The sequence below is a fragment of the Nerophis ophidion genome, linkage group LG07 (assembly GCF_033978795.1).
Source record: "Nerophis ophidion isolate RoL-2023_Sa linkage group LG07, RoL_Noph_v1.0, whole genome shotgun sequence".
Taxonomy (NCBI): domain Eukaryota; kingdom Metazoa; phylum Chordata; class Actinopteri; order Syngnathiformes; family Syngnathidae; genus Nerophis; species Nerophis ophidion.
Window position 1 is genome coordinate 68,652,077 of NC_084617.1, and position 25,073 is coordinate 68,677,149.

The following is a 25,073-nucleotide window of genomic DNA, read 5'->3' on the forward strand; positions in this document are numbered from 1 at the left end:
GTTCGGGTGGCATCCTGACCAGATGCCCAAACCACCTCATCTGGCTCCTCTCGATGTGGAGGAGCAGCGGCTTTACTTTGAGTTCCTCCCGGATGGCAGAGCTTCTCACCCTATCTCTAAGGGAGAGCTCTGCCACCCGGCAGAGGAAACTCACTTCAGGCGCTTGTACCCGTGATCTTATCCTTTCGGTCATAACCCAAAGCTCATGACCATAGGTGCGGACGGGAATATAGATCGACCGGAAAATTGAGAGCTTTGCCTTCCGGCTCAGCTCCTTCTTCACCACAACGGATCATTACAACGTCCGCATTACTGAAGACGCTGCACCAATCCGCCTGTCGATCTCACGATTCACTGTCCCCTCACTCGTGAAGAAGACTCAGAGGTACTTGAACTCCTCCACTTGGGGCCGGGTCTCCTCCCCAACCCGTAGATGGCACTCCACCCTTTCCCGGGCAAGAACCAAGGACTCGGGCTTGGAGGTGCTGATTCTCGGCTGCGAACCGATCCAGTGAGAGCTGAAGATCCTTCTCACCCTATCCTTACAGATAGGGTGAGAAGCTCTGCCATCCGGGGGGAACTCAAAGTAAACCCGCTGCTCCTCCACATCGAGAGGAGCCAGATGAGGTGGTTCGGGCATCTGGTCAGGATGCCACCCGAACGCCTCCTAAGGGAGGTTTTTTGGGCACGTCCAATCAGTAGAAGACCCAGGACACGTTGGGAAGACTATGTTTCCCGGCTGGCCTGGGAACTCCTCGGAATCCTCCGGGAAGAGCTGGACAAAGTGGCTGGGGAGAGGAAATTCTGGGCTTCCCAGCTTAGGCTGCTGCCCCCGCAACCTAACCTCGGATAAGCGAGAAGAGGATGGATGGATGAATGGACACCTCAGCTAACTACACACACAACCTCACACCACATACACTTTTGGATGTAGTTCACACTCCATTTTCTTAGTTTACATTATTATTAAGCTCACTGGTGTCTGTTGCCGTCACCTCCCCCTCAGCAACCATAACACCTGGGTGTTGTTTGCCTGAAGTAGATAACTATTTTGAAAAACCGTTCTTTTAAAAAGCTACAATCCTAAAACAACCCCACAGAGTTCAGGTTGAATTCAAGGGGTCACGGACTATAGGGTGTAAAACACTATGCATAGTCCGCCTATGCACTATTTCCCTCATTTTATGTCTACTGCTGGGCTAGTAAGGGTTTGAACAGTCTTACTTGCTGAATTCAAACAGGAGTTTTTCAAATATGAGGATGGGTCCAGTGGAGCTGAGGATGATGAGGGGCTGACCCGCAAAGAGGCAGAACACAGAGCCGGCCAGAGCTGTCCCCAGGAAACTTTCCATGACACCCTGCGGAGGTAAGAAGTACATGCTGACGACATGACTCCCAGTCTATACTTCAAAGGGAGTAAACAGGAAACACGAAATGAAGCACCAAGAAACCAAAATGAGAGGAAATAAAAGTCAATTTTGTTGAATGTTTTTGTTGGAGAATTGGCGGAAGTATTTTTTTTAAGGATGACAAAGAGATTCATGTCCGAATAATTCTCAATACAGGCACAGTATACGTATAATGTTCTACATTTATAGAATGCTCTCGATTATATCACAATTTTCAGGCATATTAATACCAATTTTAGTATGTTTTTTGCTCCCCAATGAGTCCTAATCAGGTAAGAACCCAATTCAACTACAAACCCCGTTTCCATATGAGTTGTGAAATTGTGTTAGATGTAAATATAAACTGAATACAATGACTTGCAAATCCTTTTCAACCCATATTCAGTTGAATGCACTACAAAGACAACATATTTGATGTTCAAACTCATAAACGTAATTTTTTTTTGCAGATAATAATTAACTTAGAATTTCATGGCTGCAACACGTGTCAAAGTAGTTGGGAAAGGGCATGTTCACCACTGTGTTACATCACCTTTTCTTTTAACAACACTCAATAAACGTTATGGAACTGAGGAAACTAATTGTTGAAGCTTTGAAAGTGGAATTCTTTCCCATTTTTGTTTTATGTAGAGCTTCAGTCGTTCAACAGTCCAGTATTTTACACTTCATAATGCGCCACACATTTTCGATGGGAGACAGGTCTCGACTGCAGTCGGGCCAGGAAAGTACCCGCACTATTTAACTACGAAACCACGCTGTTGTGACACGTGGACTTGGCATTATTTTGCTGAAATAAGCAGGGGCGTCCATGATAGCGTTGCTTGGATGACAACATATGTTGCTCCAAAACCTGTATGGACCATTCAGCATTAATGGTGCCTTCACAGATGTGTAAGTTACCCATGCCTTGGGCACTAATGCACCCCCATACCATCACATATGCTGGCTTTTGAACTTTGCGACTATAACAATCCGGATGGTTATTTTCCAACACCACGTCCACAGTTTCCAAAAATAATTTGAAATGTGGACTCGTCAGACCGCAGAACACTTTTCCACTTTGCATCAGTCCATCTTAGATAATCTCGGGCCCAGAGAAGCTGGCGGCGTTTCTGGATGTTGTTGATAAATGGCTTTCGCTTTGCATAGTAGAGTTTTAACTTGTACTTAGAGATGTAGCGACCAACTGTATTTAGTGACAGTGGTTTTCTGATGTGTTCCTGACCCAATGTGGTGATATCCTTTAGAGATTGTTGTCGGTTTTTGATACAATGCCGTGTAAGGTCACGCTCATTCAATGTTGGTTTCCGGCTATGCCGCTTACGTGGAGGGATTTCTCCAGATTCTCTGAACCTTTTGATGATATTATGGACAGTAGATGTTGAAATCCCTAAATTTCATGCAATTGCACTTTGAGAAACGTTGTTCTTAAACTGTTTGACTATTTGCTCACGCAGTTGTGGACAAAGGGGTGTACCTCGCCCCATCCTTTCTTGTGAAAGACTGAGCATTTTTTGGGAAGCTGTTTTTATACCCAATCATGGCACCCACCTGTTCCCAATTAGCCTGCACACCTGTGGGATGTTCCAAATAAGTGTTTGATGAGCATTCCTCAACTTTATCGGTATTTATTGCCACCTTTCCCAACTTCTTTGTCACGTGTTGCTGGCCTCAAATTCTAAAGTTAATGATTATTTGCAAAAAAATGTTTATCAGTTTGAACATCAAATATGTTGTCTTTGTAGCATATTCAACTGAATATGGGTTGAAAAGGATTTGCAAATCATTGTATTCCGTTTATATTTACATCTAACACAATTTCCCAACTCATATGGAAACGGGGTTTGTATATCTTTTCATCCGGTGAACCAAATAAGTATATGCATGCAGAGAGTTGGACCTGGTAGTTGTCCGTGGCATCTCCCAGCAGACCACCAAAGGTGATGGCGTTAGTGATGCATCCCAAGTAGATGAAGAGCACGGCAGAGATGGACTGAATGTGGAAACCCTCGTAGAAATCACTCGGTATCCATGGCAATTTGCGCTTTAAGTCCAGGTACAATCCCCCACAGAAGCTAAAGCGTGGAAAAGGAACAGCGGTTTAGATATGTACAATGTTTAGTACTATTGGCATATGACTAATACTATCTTTACGTTTTCCCCAACAGTCACATCATTTGTTACACATGCATAATGTAATGAGAGGTCCAAGTTCCTGCTGGATACATGACGAAGTGGAGGGTTGTTGAGGACATTGAAGGTCTCTACGTATTTGGAACTACGATAACAAAGCATCTGCTGATTGGATTGAGCGTTGTCCTGGTGCATGGACGTGTTTGGAAGATGAGGGAAGATGATGGATGGGATGGCGGGGGTGTAGGTACTCAGACTGTGGCCGTTTCTAGACTAAATTGCAAACTGGATAACATCTCGGAAAAGCTTTTCATTCTGCAAGGTGATATTATGATGAATTTGAGGACCAGGATCGGACAGAGTAGACAGACATTGGAATGTATGTACTCGCCCTGACACAAACACCTAAATGTGTAGCATTTCCTTTTGAATAATTGGAGGAATATTGAACTGGGCTTTGTGACAAAACTGCAGTCCATGCGGTGGCGAGAACCGAGGAGTAGTGACTGTGGGGTAGGCTTTTAGCACCCTAGTTTAAAAAAAAGAACACTCCCATGGCTGCTGCATTCTGTTCAGATCAGATCGGAAAACATTTTTTTTCAAGAAAAAGCCACCAACGATGCTGGGAAGCAGCAGTAAGTTGCCATTCATGGACTTGCTAAACTTGTACGTGAGAAATTCTTGCAAAGTTCTCGTACTTGATTATTCACAAAATTAAAGAGAGGGTTGAAACGCAAGCAGGGATCATTTAAAAATAGAGATGTCCGATAATATCAGACTGCCGATATTATCGGCTGATAAATGCTTTAAAATGTAATATCGTAAATTATCGGTATCAGTTTCCAAAAATGAAATTTATGACTTTTTAAAACGCCGCTGTACGGAGTGGTACACGGACATACTTGCCAACCCTCCCGATTTTCCCGGGAGACTCCCGAATTTCAGTGCCCCTCCCGAAAATCTCCCAGGGCAACCATTCTCCCTTTGTGTGCCATCCCAATCACATAATGTCTATGGCTTTTCACACACACAGAAGTGAATGCAAGGCATACTTGGTCAACAGCCATACAGGTCACACAGAGGGTGGCCGTATAAACAACTTTAACACTGTTACAAATATGCGCCACACTGTGAACCCGCACCAAACAAGAGTGACAAACACATTTCGGGAGAACATCCGCACCGTAACACAACATAAACACAACAGAACAAATACCCAGAACCCCTTGCAGCACTAACTTGCTAAACTTGTACGTGAGAAAATCTTGCAAAGTTCTCGTACTCGACTTTTCACAATGGTAAGGAGAGGGTTGAAACGCAAGCAGGGATCATTTAAAAATAGAGATGTCCGATAATATCAGACTGCCGATATGATAAATGCTTTAAAATGTAATATCGTAAATTATCGGTATCGGTTTCAAAAAATAACATTTATGACTGTACGGAGTGGTACACGAACATAGTTGCCACCCCTCCCGATTTTCCCGGGAGACTCACGAATTTCAATACCCCTCCCGAAAATCTCCCGGGGCAACCATTCTCCCAAATTTCTCCCAGACAACAATATTGGGGGCGTGCCTTAGAGGCACTGCCTTTGCGTGCCATCCCAATCACATAATGTCTATGGCTTTTCACACACACAAATGAATGCAATGCATACTTGGTCAACAGCTATTCAGGTCACACTGAGGGTGGCCGTATAAACAACTTTAACACTGTTACAAATATGCGCCACACTGTGAACCCACACCAAACAAGCGTGACAAACACGTTTCGGGAGAACATCCGCACCGTAACACAACTTAAACACAACAGAACAAATATCCAGAACCCCTTGCAGCACTACCTTGCTAAACTTGTACGTGAGGAAATCTTGCAAAGTTCTCGTACTCGACTATTCACAAAATTAAGGAGTGGGTTGAAACGCAAGCAGGGATAATTTAGAAATAGAGATGTCCGATAATATCAGACTACCGATATGATAAATGCTTTAAAATGTAATATCGTAAATTATCGGTACCGGTTTCAAAAAATAAAATTTATGACTCTACGGAGTGGTACACGGACATACTTGCCACCCCTCCCGATTTTCCCGGGAGACTCCCGAATTTCAATGCCCCTCCCGAAAATCTCCCGGGGCAACCATTCTCCCGAATTTCTCCCAGACAACAATATTGGGGGCGTGCCTTAGAGGCACTGCCTTTGCGTGCCATCCCAATCACATAACATCTATGGCTTTTCACACACACAAGTGAATGCAAGGCATACTTGGTCAACAGCCATACAGGTCACACTGAGGGTGGCCGTATAAACAACTTTAACACTGTTACAAATATGCGCCACACTGTGAACCCACACCAGAGTGACAAACACATTTCGGGAGAACATCCGCACCGTAACACAACTTAAACACAACAGAATAAATACCCAGAACCCCTTGCAGCACTAACTTGCTAAACTTGTGACGTGAGAAAATCTTGCAAAGTTCTCATACTCGACTTTTCACAAAATTTAGGAGTGGGTTGAAACGCAAGCAGGGATCATTTAAAAATAGAGATGTCCGATAATATCAGACTGCCGATATGATAAATGCTTTAAAATGTAATATCGTAAATTATCGGTATCGGTTTCAAAAAATAAAATTTATGACTCTACGGAGTGGTACACGGACATACTTGCCAACCCTCCCGATTTTTCCCGGGGGAATCCCGAATTTCGATGCCCCTCCCGAAAATCTCCCGGGGCAACCATTCTCCCGAATTTCTCCCAGACAACAATATTGGGGGCGTGCCTTAGAGGCACTGCCTTTGCGTGCCATCCCAATCACATAATATCTATGGCTTTTCACACACACAAGTGAATGCAAGGCATACTTGGTCAACAGCCATACAGGTCACACTGAGGGTGGCCGTATAAACAACTTTAACACTGTAACAAATATGCGCCACACTGTGAACCCGCACCAAACAAGAGTGACAAACACATTTCGGGAGAACATCCGCACCGTAACACAACATAAACACAACAGAACAAATACCCAGAACCCCTTGCAGCACTAACTCTTCCGGGACACTACTACGCGATTTATCATGTTGTATGCATGCATGTTCCAAATAAACACTAACTTAAGCTCAAACAAGCTTCTGCAATGTCACAACATTTCCGTCTTTCCAGCTTTGCATTGACTTTTTGGATTTATTGTATTACTAAAAATGAGATGCAGTTTTTTGGTACCTGCTGATAAAACCAATGAGGTTTGATATTTGTATTTTTTTTTTCCTTAGGCAAGGCTAAAATATAAAGCTATGTTAACCAGTCAGATCATTACCAGAAAACCATCTTAGTATGTTTTATCTGGGGGCTCCAATCCCCCCCCCCCCCCGCTACACTGGAGTTGGTAAACTGTAGAAAACTGATGGATGGAAGGATGGCTAAAAGTATTGTTGGGGGAACCCACCGTCCAGTGAAGGCCAGCTCCTCTCCGAGTTCATGTTGTGCTGGCATCTCCTCATCTTCAGCCAGACCGCCGCCTCCGCCTGCCGTACCGTTCATCTTCCCCAGTTCGTTCAAGGAGAAGACTGACTTTCTGAAGACGGAAGTCAATAAAAGTTTGATGAGTGGTTCAGGCAGCACACATTGAGTAATGGGCGGATGTTAAAGATGCGCGGTTTGCGGTCCGGGCGGGTGACATGACGAAAACATTTATTTTAATTAGATTCGGGCGGGTGGCGGTTGAACCATCCGGAAATATTTGATATACATGGTTCTAGGATCGGTATGCTTTGCCATTCAAAGAGCCACTGAATCAATCAATCCAATCCACTTTATTTATATAGCACATTTAAACAACAATAACGTTTCCAAAGTGCTGCACAGCCATGTTAAAAACAATATTAAAGCTGCAAGCAGCGTTGGTCGGGTCCGCCTTTGGCTGTTGCCGCCGTGTCCCGAGTCCCGATCTTAGTCAGACCTACATAGAAGTTTTTTATTCCATGTCTCTACGACATTTCTAACAGAAGTTACATGCAGTTTGGTCTGTTTTTTTTCCTAGGGGGCGCTAAGCGCAATTTTGATTTTTGGGGTTTGTTTTTTTATTAGATGGCAGTTTTTGCCAGTCCTGATATGTGTGTAAAATTTGGTGAGTTTTGAAGCATGTTTAAGGGGGTGAAATTACAGATCGGCAATTCTGGATGTTGTTGATAAATGGCTTTCGGTCTGCATAACAGAGCTTTAACTTGCACTTTGAAGCATTTTAAGTGGGTCAAATTACAGCTCAAAGAGGCAAAACCGTCATTTTTTAGGAAAATTTGCGCAGGGGTTTTTTGAAGGTGCGTAAAATCAAAACCTGAGAACTTATCAAAACTTTGATCTATACTTTTAATCAGAAGGGTTGAAACTCTCTCCTGTGCGAGTTTGAAGCCGAAACGACAAACGCGCTCAGAGGAGATAACTTTTGAAAAAAGGTGACGGTTGTTTACAAAACTTTTATTTTGAAGGGGCAATTTGGAAGTTCCTGTTTATTTTTGCCGAAGGATGTCAATTATCGAAATGTAGGTCTAAGTGAGACCTACATAGAAGTTTTTGTTTCATGTCTTTCCGGCATTCCTACCGGAAGTTACAAGCAGTTTTGTCTGTGTTTTCTCCCTGGAAGCAGTTTTTTCTGTGTTTTATTCAAAAAATTTTGTAGAGCGCAATTTTGAGTTTTATTATTTTTTTTTTTCATTAGTCCTGATGTGTCTGCCAAGTTTGGTGAGTTTTGAAGCATTTTAAGGGGGTCAAATTACAGCTCAAATAGGCAAAAATAGCGTTTTTTGCGAAAATTTTGCTTTGAAAGGGTTTTGCTAAATTTCTGTTGATTTTAGGTATAGGAGTTTCTAATGGGGAATCTAGGTCTTAGTCAGTTCTACATAGAGGATTTTGTTTCATGTCTCTACGACTTTCCTAACGGAAGTTACAGGCAGTCTGTTTTTTTTTTTTCATAGGGGGCGCTAACGCGCAATTTTGGTTTTTGGGGTTTGGTTGCTTAATAAGTTTGTCTGCCGGACCATACCGATGTGTGTGTCAAATTTGGTGAGTTTTGAATTATGTTAAGGGGCTCAAGTTGCAGCGCGTAGGTGCGGAATAAAGAATAATAATAAGAAAGAATAATAAAACACACCAGATTCAATAGGGTCCTTGCCTATGGCAAAGGACTCCTGTGGAGTCCTTTGCCATAGGCGGGGCGGACCCTAATTATGCTCCACCAATGACTGAATAAAACAAAAAATGAATAAAAATAAAACCAATAAAAACACAATATAAAAACAAATATGATTAAAAACTATTTTAAAGGGTAAAATCAATTAAACCAGTAAAATAGAAATCAAAGTGTATAAAAAACACAGAGGACAACAGAGGACAGAGGACCACACAACTCACGTAGTGTTAAAAGCCAAAAAATAAAAGTGGGTCTTAAGACGAGACTTAAAACACTCCACTGTGGAAGCAGTTTGAGTGTTCCAGAGCTTAGGGCCGACCACAGAGAAGGCCCTGTCTCCCCTGGTCTTAAGTCTGGTCTTGGGCACCACGAGCTGGAGCTGGCTCTCGGACCTCAGAGCGCGCGCAGGAATGTAAATTTGGATGAGGTCCGAGATATATTGAGGTGCCAGTCCATGTAAAGATTTAAAAACAAACAGCAATGTTTTAAAATCAATTCTAAAATGAACAGGTAGCCAGTGCAAACTCTGAAGGATTGGGGTTATATGCTGGCGTTTCCTGGCCCCTGTTAAAAGTCCTGCTGCCGCGTTCTGGACTAACTGCAACCGGGAGAGAGCTTTTTTGGCTAATGCCAGCATAAAGTGCATTGCAGTAGTCCAAGCCACTTGAAATAAAAGCATGCACGACTTGTTCAAAAAGGTTAAAAGAAAAAAAACGGTTTAACCTTTACTAAAAGACGAAGGTGATAAAAACACGATTTTAAAACGCCATTGACTTGTTTGTCTAGTTTAAAATCGCTGTCTATAGTGACGCCAAGGCTGGTGACTTTGGGACGCACATCATTTTGCAATGGTCCCAAGTCAGTGAGGGCCGGACCAAAAACTAAAATTTCCGTTTTTCCCTCATTCATTATTAAAAAATTCTGGGCTAACCAAGCCTTGACGTCACATAGACAGTTAAGAAGGGGTGTCAGGGGGCCGTGGCTTTTTGAAATCGGCATATAAATTTGGCAGTCATCTGCATAAAAGTCATCTCCATGTTTCTTAAAAATATCTCCAAGAGGGAGGAGATAAAGAGCGAACAGGATGGGGCCTAAAATAGATCCTTGGGGGACACCACAGTAAAGCGGGGCAGAAGAAGGACCTCTCACCGGGAGACCGGTGTCATAAAGCGAAGAAGTCAATAGAAGACGCTATTATTCCCAGATATTAAATATTAGTGCGTGCTATCATACACGATCTGCTTGTCAGTCCGGCATCATGTTGTGTGTGACTTCTGCAGCAACACGCACACGACTGCAAGGCATACTGGGTGACACAGAGTACAGTAATGGTTGCAAGGCCGTAGAATTGGGTAGGGACGCTAGGGACACGTTCCTACCGATATCCACCCGCTACTGTGTAGTCACTATCAATACAAGCGCTGATTAAGGCACAGAAAGGGTTAAATGTCGGTCTCTGCTAGAAGTCCCGCCTCTAACCTAAATATCGCTCCCTGATTGGTTGCCGCGTTCATGCTAACTTACGTGTGATTGGCTTTCTGAGGCATCGCTTGTGCACGCCAGTTTTCCGAGACTCTGTATTTAGTTAGCGCAGGCAGCATGAAGCAGGGCTTTTATTGTGAAGATAGGAAATGTGCAGTCGGCCTTTAGAGTTTTGACGGAAGGGACGGCGCGAGAGTCTGTTGAAATAAAAAGTGTTTCTCGCCTTTCTCTCTGTCATTTTTTCACAATAATGAACTGGCAGCAGCCAGCGTCATCTCACAAGACCCTCGGGTGCCGTGAATGTCAATCAAGCAAGCTACGGAATTTTCCGCCAATGTTTTTCTTGTAAAGTGTATGGAAGCTGGATGAATTAGATGCCAAAAACCAACCACTTTCATGTGGTATTGTACAGAAAGGACAACTTTTTTTCTCCTCCATTTGAAAATGTGGGCCTTATCATCATTATTGTCTGATTCTCGCGACTGTGTTGTATCCATTGTGGATTGAACTTTCACAGTATCATGTTAGATCCGCTCGACATCCATTGCTTTCCTCCTCTCTAAGGTTCTCATAGTCATCATTGTCACCGACGTCCCACTGGGTCATTATTGTCACCAATGTCCCACTGGGTGTGAGTTTTCCTACCGAGGATGTCGTGGTGGTTTGTGCAGCCCTTTGAGACACTAGTGATTTAGGGCTATATAAGTAAACATTGATTGATTGATTGATTGATTCCAATCAATGCAAGTCATCAGAATCAGGTAATACACCAACTTATATTCTTGTCTTCGTGAAAGAAAGACATCTATATGTGTTACACATGCTTGTGTAAAAAGTGTTTCTCGCCTTCCTCTCGGTCATATTTTAATAATAATGATCTGGCAGCAGCCAGCGTCATCTCACAAGACCCTCCGGTACCGTGAATGTCATTTAAGTGACGTCTTGGTGAAGATTGATGATCACTCATTTTTAGGTCTATTTTTTTTAAAAGCTTGGCTCGAGATCGACTGACACACCCCCCGTGGTCGACTGGTAGCTCGCGATCGACGTAATGGGCACCCCTGCTCTATAACATCTGCATGACGTGAAATTTTGATTGCTAATGTAAAAAAAAAAGAAAAAAAAAGTAAACTTTCAGAGTGCTGCCTTGGAGCACTTTTGTGTCCCCACCAATATCAAAATCAAACCTACTCCCTTGAATGGTTGTGATATAAACAATTTTAACACTCTTAGTAATATGCGCCACGCTGTGAAGCCACACCAATTAAGAACGACAAAAAGTTAAAAAGTTGGTTGGTGGGCGGGTACGTTCCCGTTAAAAAGTTGGTTGGTGGGCGGGTACGGTCCCGTTAAAATGTTGGTTGGTGGGCGGGTACGGTCCCGTTAAAATGTTGGTTGGTGGGCGGGTACGGTCCTGTTAAAAAGTTGGTTGGTGGGCGGGTACGGTCCCGTTAAAAAGTTGGTTGGTGGGCGGGTACGGTCCCGTTAAAAAGTTGGTTGGTGGGCGGGTACGGTCCCGTTAAAATGTTGGTTGGTGGGCGGGTACGGTCCCGTTAAAAAGTTGGTTGGTGGGCGGGTACGGTCCCGTTAAAAAGTTGGTTGGTGGGCGGGTACGGTCCCGTTAAAAAGTTGGTTGGTGGGCGGGTACGGTCCCGTTAAAAAGTTGGTTGGTGGGTGGGTACGGTCCCGTTAAAAAGTTGGTTCGGGTGGATGACGATTTTGGTGATGCGGATGATATAATTGCCTATCCGCGCATGGTGTTTGGGTCGGTGGGACCCATTTTAATTTTTTATCGAAAGAAAAATGAAACAATTGATTAATTTTTTCAAAGTGAGACTCACTGACTTTGGTTCATTTTCTGAAAATATCATTTTTCAGAATACATATTTAATGACCACACCCCCTCCTTACTCATTTTTTATTACATATAAGATGTGATAGAATAATTGTTTCTAAGTTATCACAAAAACTTTGTGTTATCTGGAACCTACCAAGAGTAAGGCTCGTAAAACTCCACTGTGTAGGGGGGGGAAGCAAGATGAAGGTGTTCCTATAATCAAACAGAAGATATTGTCTGACCCAAGGACTATAAAAGCGAAGAGGAAGCAGGACTTCCTTTTCCAACTGTTTTACGAACCTCTTTTCGAACTCGTTTACGACCTTTTCTGTGAAGTGTTTACGACCTTTTCTTTTGAACTGTTCCGTAACCGAAGGCAACGCTGTTTACGACCCACTTCCCTCTGGAAGCAGCTGTGGACATGTGGTCTGAGAAAATCTAAATAGTGAAGTGAATTATATTTATATAGCGCTTTTTCTCTAGCGACTCGAAGCGCTTTACATAGTGAAACCCAGTATCTAAGTTACATTTAAACCAGTGTGGGTGGCACTGGGAGCAGGTAGGTAAAGTGTCTTGCCCAAGGACACAATGGCAGTGACTAGGATGGCGGAAGCGGGAATCGAACCTGCAACCCTCAAGTTGCTGTCACGGCCACTCTACCAACCGAGCTATAAACGAAGGAGGCATCTTTCGTCAGAGCGTGCTGAGCAACTGTACAAGGGTACAGTGTACAAGTGACTCTTCTCAATTGAGCCAAATTGAATTACGTCTCTGTTTAATTCTTTGCCTCTTGTCTTGTTTAATAGATGTCATCAGTGTTTGAACCTGACAAGATGTCCGGGGCTAATAGAAGTGTGGAAAGTGATGTTCGGTGTACCACACACGCACGCACACACAAACACACACCATGCCTAGACAGTATGAGGACAGAGTGTAGGTACAAATGTGCGAGAAAAAGAGAGCAGACAGTGTTGACAAACAATGTTGCAACCTTGTGTGGGAACCACAGGTGCCGAAACACAAAATAAGAATCCCTGTGGGATGCAGAAACTGGCAGATACATTTTCAGTGCAACGTTCTTATCGTTGTTACTCAGCCAACGTTTGTGGGTCTGATGGACCCGTTGCATTTTGTGGCTTTTAATGCCTCACAATCAAACACTTTTATGTTAAATATTGATCAGATGTTTATTGGGATTGTGTTTCTGCACTTAAGGTTCCCACACAAAGTTGCAACATTGTTCGTCAATACTGCCTGCTCTCATTTTCTCGCACATTTGACCCTCTGATGTTCTGTTTCTGATGGACCCGTTGCATTTTGTGGCTTTTAATGCCTCACAATCAAACACTTTTATGTTAAATATTGATCAGATGTAGCTGAGATAGGCGCCAGCAAACCCCGCGACCCCAAAAGGGAATAAGCGGTAGAAAATGGAAAATGGATGGATGTTTATCGGGATTGTGTTTCTGCACTTAAGGTTCCCACACAAGGTTGCAACATTGTTCGTCAATACTGTCTGCTCTCATTTTCTCGCACATTTGACCCTCTGATGTTCTGTGTCTGATAGACCCGTTGCATTTTGTGGCTTTTAATGCCTCACAATCAAACACTTTTATGTTAAAATATTGAACAGATGTTTATTGGGATTGTGTTTCTGCACCTGCAGTTCCCACACAAGGTTGCACCATTGTTTGTCAATACGGTCTGCTCTCATTTTCTCGCACATTTGACCCTCTGATGTTCTGTGTCTGATGGACCCGTTGCATTTTGTGGCTTTCAATGCCTCACAATCAAACACTTTAATGTTAAAATACTGAATATATGTTTATTGGGATGAGGTAAACATCTGTTCAGTAGTTTTACATAAATGTGTTTGATTGTGAGGTATTAAAAGCCACAAAATGCAACAGGTCCATCAGACCCACAAACGCTGGCTGAGTAACAACAATGTGAACATTACACAAGGGTTAAACACAACAACTCCAACCTTTTGTCTGCGGAGGGAACTTTCTTAGGAGGCTCGATACGGATTTTGGGATCCCATTCTCCTGGTGGAAGCACGATCACCTCATCCAGAAACTCATCGATGCCTGCAATCAGGTCCTCACGGTCTCGGGCTTTGTAGGCGACATCGCTGAAGAGCTACAACAAAAGACAAAAGTGACATTGAACTACAGTGTTGGTTTATGCCAACGCCCTTAGGACGGGCTGAAACTGACCATCGCTTAGACATTCGAGACCTTGGACAGAGACAAAAGGACGATGGACCATAGTCAATGACTTGTCAACCTGAAGCAGTTTGTTGATATGGTTTTACTCTTTCTGTGTATATTCTGATTTTTAGTCTTTTGTTTCTGATATGTTTTACTCCAACAGAGCTGCTGCTGCAATGAAATTGTGTTTTAATCACAATGGCAAAAAAAAAAAAAGCTTTCATTAATGCACAAATCTTTCTTCCGGTGTTTAAAAATAATAAAAATAAAAAGTAGTACTGGACCAAACTTTACTAAAGCATTGATGCTTTATGAAACACAAAGAATAAGACTGTGTCCCTCAATTCCTCAATGTGTGTGTCACTTTAAGAAAACATGTGATTGTTAGGGCTGCTGAGGCATAAAGCACCAAACTGTGTTGAACAGGGTTAGAGATAGGGTGAGAAGCTCTGCCATCCGGGAGGAACTCAAAGTAAAGCTGCTGCTCCTCCACATGGAGAGGAGCCAGATGAGGTGGTTCGGGCATCTGGTCAGGATGCCACCCGAACGCCTCCCTAGGGAGGTGTTTAGGGCACGTCCAACCGGTAGTGGGCTACAGGGAAGACCCAGGACACATTGGGAAGACTATGTCTGACCGGCTGGCCTGGGAACGCCTCGGGATCCCCCGGGAAGAGCTGTACAAAGTGGCTGGGGAGAGGAAAGTCTGGGCTTCCCTGTTTAGGCTGCTGCCCCCGCGACCCGACCCGACCGATGGATTGATGGATGGATGGTGAGAACTCTGTGTCAGGGAGTGCGGTTTACCACGGTACATTTCCACACTGCCGAGCCCCTTCAACACAGCCAATGTCAGCTTAGATTTATCTGAGAGCCAGATGCCGTCATCTGGCTCGCGAGCCATAGGTTCCCTACCCCTGGGTTAGAGTGTCCGCCCTGAGACCGGTAGGTCGTAAGTACAAACCCCGGCCGAGTCATACCAAAGTCTATAAAAGTGGGACCCGTTACCTCCCTGCTTGGCACTCAGCATCAAGGGTTGGAATTGGGGGTTAAATCACCAGAAATGATTTCCGAGCGTGGCACTGCTGCTGCTCACTGCTCCCCTCACCTCCCAGGGGGTGATCAAGGGTGATGGGTTAAATGTAGAGGATAATTTCACCTCCAAGCTTAGGAATGGCTATGCAGAACGAAACTAAAACTGAACTGGCTACAGAGTAAACAAAAACAGAATTGCTGGACGACAGCAAAGACTTACAGCATGTGGAACAGCAGACGGCGTCCACAAAGTACATTCGTACATGATATGATAATCAACAATGTCCCCACAAAGAAGGATAGCAACAACTTAACTCTTATTGATTGCTTAAAAAAAAAAAAGCAGGAATAGCGCTCAAAGGAAGACATGAAACCGCTCAGTGGCCTTGTGGTTAGAGTGTCCACCCTGAGATCGGTAGGTCGTGAGTTCAAACCCCGGCCGAGTCATACCAAAGACTATAAAAATAGGACCAGTTACCTCCCTGCTTGGCACTCAGCATCAAGGGTTGGAATTGGGGGTTAAATCACCAGAAATGATTTCCGGGCGTGGCACTGCTGCTGCTCACTGCTCCCCTCACCTCCCAGGGGGTGAACGAGGGTGATGGGTCAAATGCAGAGGATAATTTCACCTCCAAGCTTAGGAATGGCTATGCAGAACGAAACTAAAACTGAACTGGCTACAGAGTAAACAAAAACAGAATTGCTGGACGACAGCAAAAACTTACAGCATGTGGAACAGCAGACGGCGTCCACAAAGTACATTCGTACATGATATGATAATCAACAATGTCCCCACAAAGAAGGATAGCAACAACTTAACTATTATTGATTGCTTAAAAAAAAAAAAAAGCAGGAATAGCGCTCAAAGGAAGACATGAAACCGCTCAGTGGCCTTGTGGTTAGAGTGTCCACCCTGAGATCGGTAGGTCGTGAGTTCAAACCCCGGCCGAGTCATACCAAAGACTATAAAAATAGGACCAGTTACCTCCTTGCTTGGCACTCAGCATCAAGGGTTGGAATTGGGGGTTAAATCACCAGAAATGATTCCCGGGCGTGGCACTGCTGCTGCTCACTGCTCTCCTCACCTCCCAGGGGGTGAACGAGGGTGATGGGTCAAATGCAGAGGCTGATTTCACCTCCAAGCTTGGGAATGGCTATGCAGAATGAAACTAAAACTGAACTGGCTACAGAGTAAACACAAACAGAATTGCTGGACGACAGCAAAGACTTACAGCATGTGGAACAGCAGACAGCGTCCACATCATATTGCTGAATCTCTAAGTTAGAGTTAGACTCATTTTCGACCTCTCCAGTCTGATGGCCTTTGGGAACTTGTTAAGCATTTATTGGATGCCAGAGTGACATTTTGAGCCCTGCTGAATTCCATTCATAAACACCTGCCAATCACCAGCTGATGATACGCCTCAGGCAGTCAGGGAGCATCACTCGGAAGAAAGAATAGAGTGGTGAAATTATTCATTAGTCCATTTTAGCTTTGTGAACGGTGTAGCTGGCCATAGCTCCAGGGAGCTCGCGTACAAACAAAAAACTGCCGAACGCCTCTTTTCACGGCAAAGGTGAGATGTATCAAACCTGACCTTGAGGTAGAAATGTGAGCTGGCTCGCGGCAACTTCAAAACTGGCGTACACACATTGCTACCGGCTGTGGTTACTTTAAATATCCTGATGTTAAAGTGCATCCGGCAGTGGAGGCTCCTCTATGGGGTCTTGGGGGCATTAGGAGGGTAACCCCTTTACTACTGGTACCCCAGATGGACCTTGGCAAAGGCCTAGTACCTGACTGCCCCCTAGCCAGGGATCAATGAAGACCTCAACGGCGGAGCAGGCGGAAGACGGTAGATTTACTAACGCCGTTTCCATATGAGTTGGGAAATCGTGTTAGATGTAAATATAAACGGAATAAAATGATTTGCAAATCATTTTCAACCCATATTCAGTTGAATATGCTACAAAGACAACATATTTGATGTTCAAACTTATAAACATTTTTTTGTTGTTGCAAATAATCATTAACTTTAGAATTTGATGCCAGCAACAAGTGACAAAGAAGTTGGGAAAGGTGGCAATAAATACTGATAAAATTGAGGAATGCTCATCAAACACTTATTTGGAACATCCCACAGGTGTGCAGGCTAATTGGGAACAGGTGGGTGCCATGATTGGGTATGAAAACAGCTTCCCAAAAAAATGCTCAGTCTTTCACAAGAAAGGATGGGGCGATGTACACCCCTTTGTCCACAACTGCGTGAGCAAATAGTCAAACAGTTTAAGAACAACGTTTCTCAAAGTGCAATTGCAAGAAATTTAGGGATTTCAACATCTACGGTCCATAATATCATCAAAAGGTTCAGAGAATCTGGAGAAATCACTCCACGTAAGCAGCATGGCCGGAAACCAACATTGAATGACCTTGATCTTCGATCCCTCAGACGGCACTGTATCAAAAACCGACATCAATCTCTAAAGGATATCACCACATGGGCTCAGGAACACTTTAGAAAACCACTGTCACTAAATACAGTTCGTCGCTACATCTGTAAGTTCAAGTTAAAGCTCTACTATGCAAAGCGAAAGCCATTTATCAACAACATCCAGAAAGGCCGCCGGCTTCTCTGGGCCCGAGATCATCTGAGATGGACTGATGCAAAGTGGAAAAGTGTTCTGCGGTCTGACGAGTCCACATTTCAAATTATTTTTGAAAACTGTGGACGTGGTGTCCTCCGGAACAAAGAGGAAAATAACCATCCGGATTGTTATAGGCGCAAAGTTCAAAAGCCAGCATCTGGTATGGGGGTGCATTAGTGCCCAAGGCATGGGTAACTTACACATCTGTGAAAGCACCATTAATGCTGAATGGTCCATACAGGTTTTGGAGCAACATATGTTGTCATCCAAGCAACGTTATCATGGACGCCCCTGCTTATTTCAGCAAAACAATGCCAAGCCACGTGTTACAACAGCGTGGTTTCGTAGTTAAAGAGTGCGTGTACTTTCCTGGCCCACCTGCAGTTCAGTCTCCCATCGAAATGGTATGGGGGTGCATTAGTGCCCAAGGCACGGGTAACTTACAAATCTGTGAAGGCACCATGAAAGGTACGTACAGGTTTTGGAACAACATATGCTGCCATCTAAGCCCGTCTTTTTTATGGACTCCCCTGCTTATTCCAGCAAGACAATGCCAAGCCACATTCAGCACGTGTTACAACAGCGTGTCTTCGTAAAAAAAGAGTGGGGGTACTTTCCTGGCCAGCCTGCAGTCCAGACCTGTCTCCCATCGAAAATGTGTGGTGCATTATGAAGCGTAAAATACGACAGCTGAGACCCCGGACTGTTGAACGACTGAAGCTCTACATAAAACAAGAATGGGAAAGAATTCCACTTTCAAAGCTTCAACAATTAGTTTCCTCAGTTCCCAAACGTTTATTGAGTGTTGCTAAAAGAAAAGGTGATGTAACACAGTGGTGAACATGCCCTTTCCCAACTACTTTGGCACGTGTTGCAGCCATGAAATTCTAAGTTGCAAAATAAAATTAAAGTCTATGAGTTTGAACATCAAATATGTTGTCTTTGTAGTGCATTCAACTGAATATGAGTTGAACATGATTTGCAAATCATTGTATTCCGTTTGTATTTACATCGAACACAATTTCCCAACTTATATGGAAACGGGGTTTGTATATTGTACTCTCTGCTTGGTTCCTTGCTTCTTGTCTGATTAATAAATGTCATCAGTGTTGGAACCCGACACATTGCAAGGGAAATGCATTTCATACCGCATGAAAGAAACATTTTGAAAATAACTTACATCATCCACCATCAGGGTCGCTATGGCTCGGCCTATCTCATTATAGGACTTGCCCTTTCCTTGCGGCCCCAAGAGAATAAACAGGAATCTGTGCAATGATGGAAGTCATTTGAGATATGTGCTGGGGGCCAATATTTGAATCATAGACACACAATGTTTGGTATTTCACCTGGTGGGCACCGGCACCTCAGTCAGACCTCCGAGTGTTGTAGCTTGGGACAGGCGGACAAAGGCCACGAAGGGTTTGTTGAGGAAATCCACTTCCCCGACCAGCACGTTTGACGCCTCAGCATCTCTGGGAATCTTCTTCATGAATTTGTTCTTCAGCTGACAACACACAGAGGAAGATATTGTAACATAAGATAAAGCTTTGTACCACTTATTCACCAATAATTAAGGGTGTTACGCTATATTTAGTCATTCTTCGGAGCCTAGATTCGGGACAGCGTATTGATTCCCCACATGGTACACATGATGAACCTTTTTGGCTGAGAGAGCCAAGACGACAAATATTTTAAAATCTATTTCCGTAAGAGCCATATACCATTTTTTTTTAACACTGAACACAATTAAACGCGTGCATTTTTAAGTAAGACCAACATTTCCAGAGTATAATAGGTCTCTTATTCTTTGTAATTCCATTGTCATTCTGAAGCTAAATGTGGAGGGGCGTGGCCTACGGGCCTGCAGCGAAGCAGGGTGTGCCAGGACCGGCCTCGAAATCAGCGACAATGTGCGCAGACGGCCCACCTGGGCCTTTTTATCTAATCACCTGTCGCTCTGTTATAAGCAGCAGCCAGGAGGAGAGACGGGGTCGGAGCTGGAGCCAGAGCGCGGGCGAGAACGAAAGAGAAAAAGACAATTGCTGGAAAGTGAAGTGAATTATATTTATATAGCGCTTTTTTCTAGTGACTCAAAGCGCTTTACATAGTGAAACCCAATATCTAAGTTACATTTAAACCAGTGTGGGTGGCACTGGGAGCACATGGGTAAAGTGTCTTGCCCAAGGACACAACGGCAGTGACTAGGATGGTGGAAGCGGGAATCGAACCTGCAACCCTCAAGTTGCTGGCAGGGCCACTCTACCAACCGAGCTATACCGCCCCACGCGGAAAGCAACTGAGACTCTTATTGAAAAATAAAACAATACTGTAACCTTGAAACAGGCTCTCATGTCGGTGCTTGGTGGTGTGAAGAACCCTCAGGAGGGCAAGCCCCACACAAACCAACAATAAATAAACAACTTCTTACCATTAACGCAACTTCTTGAACAGGTGCGGTAGAAAACGGACGGATGGATTAAAAATGCATGAGAATGTTTTATATTTTGAACATTTTTTTTTAACACTGTGATTACAAGTGGAATTATTCATTACTTATCGTGTTAAGCAATGTCAGCTCAGATTTATCTTCTTCAATTTCGTTTTCGCTACCTGCCTCCATACTCCGACCATCTGTTCCAATACATGCGTAATCTGTTGAATCGCTTAAGACGCTGAAATCCGAGTCTGAATCCGAGCTAATGTCGCTATATCTTGCTGTGCTCTTCGCCCATTGTTTGTATTTGAATCACTATGTGACTTCACAGGGAAAAGGACAGTGGCTCAAGCAAATAGCGAAAATCAAGCACTTTAAAGCTTTTTTTAGGGATAATCCGGGACGGGTAACATTTTGAAAAAAAATTCAAAAAATAAAATAAGCCACTGGGAACTGATTTTTATTGGTTTTAACCCTTCTCTTTAAGAAGGGGGACCGGAGGGTGTGTTCCAACTATCGTGGGATCACACTCCTCAGCCTTCCCGGTAAGGTTTATTCAGGTGTACTGGAGAGGAGGCTACGTCGGATAGTCGAACCTCGGATTCAGGAGGAACAGTGTGGTTTTCGTCCTGGTCGTGGAACTGTGGACCAGCTCTATACTCTCGGCAGGGTTCTTGAGGGTGCATGGGAGTTTGTCCAACCAGTCTACATGTGCTTTGTGGACTTGGAGAAGGCATTCGACCGTGTCCCTCGGGAAGTCCTGTGGGGAGTGCTCAGAGAGTATGGGGTATCGGACTGTCTTATTGTGGCGGTCCTCTCCCTGTACGATCAGTGTCAGAGCTTGGTCCGCATTGCCGGCAGTAAGTCGAACACATTTCCAGTGAGGGTTGGACTCCGCCAAGGCTGTCCATTGTCACCGATTCTGTTCATAACTTTTATGGACAGAATTTCTAGGCGCAGTCAAGGCGTTGAGGGGTTCCGGTTTGGTAACCGCAGGATTAGGTCTCTGCTTTTTGCAGATGATGTGGTCCTGATGGCTTCATCTGGCCGGGATCTTCAGCTCTCGCTGGATTGGTTCGCGGCCGAGTGTGAAGCGACCGGAATGAGAATCAGCACCTCCAAGTCCGAGTCCATGGTTCTCGCCCGGAAAAGGGTGGAGTGCCATCTCCGGGTTGGGGAGGAGACCCTGCCCCAAGTGGAGGAGTTCAAGTACCTAGGAGTCTTGTTCACGAGTGAGGGAAGAGTGGATCGTGAGATCGACAGGCGGATCGGTGCGGCGTCTTCAGTAATGTGGACGTTGTACCGGTCCGTTGTGGTGAAGAAGGAGCTGAGCCGGAAGGTAAAGCTCTCAATTTACCGGTCGATCTACGTTCCCATCCTCACCTATGGTCATGAGCTTTGGGTCATGACCGAAAGGATAAGATCACGGGTACAAGCGGCCGAAATGAGTTTCCTCCGCCGTGTGCCGGGGCTCTCCCTTAGAGATAGGGTGAGAAGCTCTGCCATCCGGGAGGGACTCAAAGTAAAGCCGCTGCTCCTCCACATCGAGAGGAGCCAGATGAGGTGGTTCGGGCATCTGGTCAGGATGCCACCCGAACGCCTCCCTAGGGAGGTGTTTAGGGCACGTCCAACCGGTAGGAGGCCACGGGGAAGACCCAGGACACGTTGGGAAGACTATGTCTCCCGGCTGGCCTGGGAACGCCTCGGGATCCCCCGGGAAGAGCTAGACGAAGTGGCTGGGGAGAGGGAAGTCTGGGTTTCCCTGCTTAGGCTGTTTCCCCCGCGACCCGACCTCGGATAAGCGGAAGATGATGGATGGATGGAATTTGTGGTAATGTTCCCCTTTAAAAAAACAGCTCCGTTTTTTATATGGCAAATACAAAATATCCAACATTTGCCCCCAAAAATATCTCAAATTGGAATATTTAATGTGACATAATTGGAGCCTTGAATTGGTCGATAATTCATAATTGATTTTTATTCACAATTTTTTATTTTAAAAGAAAGAAACAGCCAGCATGGCAGCGTTGTGTTATTAGAGTAAACATTGCAACATGCTCTTGTTACATTTCACCTGTTTGCTCTTTTATACCAGGGGTGTCACTAGACCTCATACTGTACTGGGGCACACCTGGGGCACAAATAATTCATGTGAGCGTGCAAAGCGCGCAAGCAAAAACATTTTTAGCACTTGTTCATCATAAAAAATACATAAATAGTGCTTTAAACTATGAAATCATATCAGATTATGTTGTATGGATCTTTGATGAACCACCTGAAATTAACTAATGCATTTGACCTACTTGTGCACTTTTTTACTCCAGACTTCTAAACTGCTACTGGTAAAAGCAAAAAAGAAAGAGCATTGAATCTTTTTGAAATATATATTGCGGTAATCATCTGCAAATTTAACATCTACAAAAGTCAAACAAAAAAATAAAGCACCCTTACATCTCTCATTCCTCGCTGCTTCTTCCCTGCTGCGGGCGAATAACTTTCTGATATCCATCTAGGAGTTACAGTTTGGGTCAAATCAATATCAAAATAATATAATTAACAAATTGTTGTTGGCTAACGGGGGCTTCACGGTGGCAGAGGGGTTGGTGCGTCTGCCTCACAATACGCAGGTCCTGCAGTCCTGGGTTCAAATCCAGGCTCGGGATCTTTCTGTGTGGAGTTTGCATGTTCTCCCCGTGAACGCGTGGGTTCCCTCCGGGTACTCCGGCTTCCTCCCACTTCCAAAGACATGCACCTGGGGATAGGTTGATTGGCAACACTAAATTGGCCCTAGTGTGTGAATGTGAGTGTGAATGTTGTCTGTCTATCTGTGTTGGCCCTGCGATGAGGTGGTGACTTGTCCAGGGTGTACTCCGCCTTCCGCCCGATTGTAGCTGAGATAGGCGACCCCGTAAGGGAGAAAGCGGTAGGAAATGGATGGATGGATTGGCTAACGTTACCTACCTCAGCAGTGATTCGCATCCTCTCTCTCTCTCTCTCTCTCTCTCTCTCTCTCTCAACCGAAGTCTCGATCCACACGTGAATAAATTACCATATCAATTAGCCATGAGCTCATTGTTACGTGGAGTGAATACAGTAGCAATCAATTACCATACTAAGTAGTATGTGCGCTGTTGTCTATGTTATGTATGAAGCGTTTTTTTTTTTTATTGGTGAAATTTTTACTGGGGCACTGCAGATCAACACTGGGGCACGTGCCCCAGTGAAATCTGTCTGGCAACGCCATTGTTTTATACCACTTTTTATGTTTTTAGTTTTTTTCCATAGTATATTTAAAACGTGCCGTGGGGCCGTTAAAAAATGACCTGCTGGCCGCACTTTGGACACCCCTGCGGTAGCACAATCGAGTCTTGCCGATAACCCACAGCCTGAATCTATAGAGCCATGTGAGGGCCAAGCACGCGGCCCAATCCATGAGATCTATTTTTTTTTTTTTTCCTTTTTGGCCAGCTCAATATTGATACAGACGATGCAGCAAACTCCTTTTTCCACTGTGACATGTGACCCAGAGCAGGTCTGTGAGTACAATCCCAGCACATTCAGCCATGGCAAACACATGTATTTCCGTTGATCGCTAGCGCAATAATGAATGAAATCTGTTTCAGACCCAGGTTTTTGCACTTAATTTGAATAACAACATCACACCCTAGCATGTCTGAGCATGTATCACTGGACTTAGGACACATTGAACAAACCCTGCAAATGACGATGTTATGTATGTGCACATCTCTTCTATCACTAAAGGCAGAAATCTCACTACCTACCCCCATCCTTTCCACATCAATCCGACCCTTCGGTGAGCAACAAAGTGGTAATCTGGACAATAATTCAAAGAGGCAAAGTGGAAAATGAATACAAAAAAAAAGCAATGTCCTGCCAGGCAGAAAATAGCTATTTTGATGTTGTAAAAAGACATGGAGTGGAAAATACAAAAAGTGAGCCATCAGTTCTGTTGTAAAGAAATGTTTTAAAGGCTGAATTGTAGAGAGCATAATGGACGAGTGGCCTGTCAATCACATGGAACATAATCACATCATCCAGATTCAGTTTTACACCTATGGCCAATTTGGGGTTCCAATTGAACCCAACATGTTCAGACCTCAACGGCGGAGCAGGCGGAAGACAGTATATCTCACCCTATCTCAGCTACAATCGGGCAGAAGGCAGGGTACACCCTGGACAAGTCGCCACCTCATCGCAGGGCCAACACAGATAGAGAGACAACATTCACACACTAGGGCCAATTTAGTGTTGCCAATCAACCTATCCCCAGGTGCATGTCTTTGGAAGTGGGAGGAAGCCGGAGTACCCGGAGGGAACCCACGCATTCACGGGGAGAACATGCAAACTCCACACAGAAAGATCCCGAGCCTGGATTTGAACCCAGGACTGAAAATAATCATTATGCTATGTGAACTCACTATGTTCACCGCTCGCTGTATATATCCTACTAAATAAGACCTACACTGTTTCAATGTCCATTTCTCAGATGATGCAATTGTTGATGACTGAAGTGCTGATATCAACCAAACTCAACCCCCCCGGATTGTGAATCATTCAATGCATATACTCTGATGATTAACTTGTGTGACGACTGTATTATGCTAATAGTATATATTTGTACCAGTGTCTCCATGGAAATGCCCCTGTCCACCTCAAAGAACTGCTCACC

At 44.3% G+C, this 25,073-nt stretch overlaps 1 protein-coding gene across 2 annotated transcripts in view; it reads right to left on the reverse strand.

The window, feature by feature from the left end:
- slc4a5a (solute carrier family 4 member 5a) overlaps nt 1–25,073 on the reverse strand; it is a 124,554-nt gene that overhangs the window by 55,561 nt on the left and 43,920 nt on the right. For both annotated transcript variants that reach the window (XM_061906975.1, XM_061906974.1), the window contains exons 9-14: nt 19,296–19,453; nt 19,127–19,214; nt 14,046–14,200; nt 7,000–7,128; nt 3,310–3,484; nt 1,225–1,358 (exon numbers count right to left, since the gene is read on the reverse strand). In XM_061906975.1, the coding sequence (XP_061762959.1) occupies nt 1,225–1,358; nt 3,310–3,484; nt 7,000–7,128; nt 14,046–14,200; nt 19,127–19,214; nt 19,296–19,453 (839 nt within the window). The remainder of the gene's footprint in view (nt 1–1,224; nt 1,359–3,309; nt 3,485–6,999; nt 7,129–14,045; nt 14,201–19,126; nt 19,215–19,295; nt 19,454–25,073) is intronic.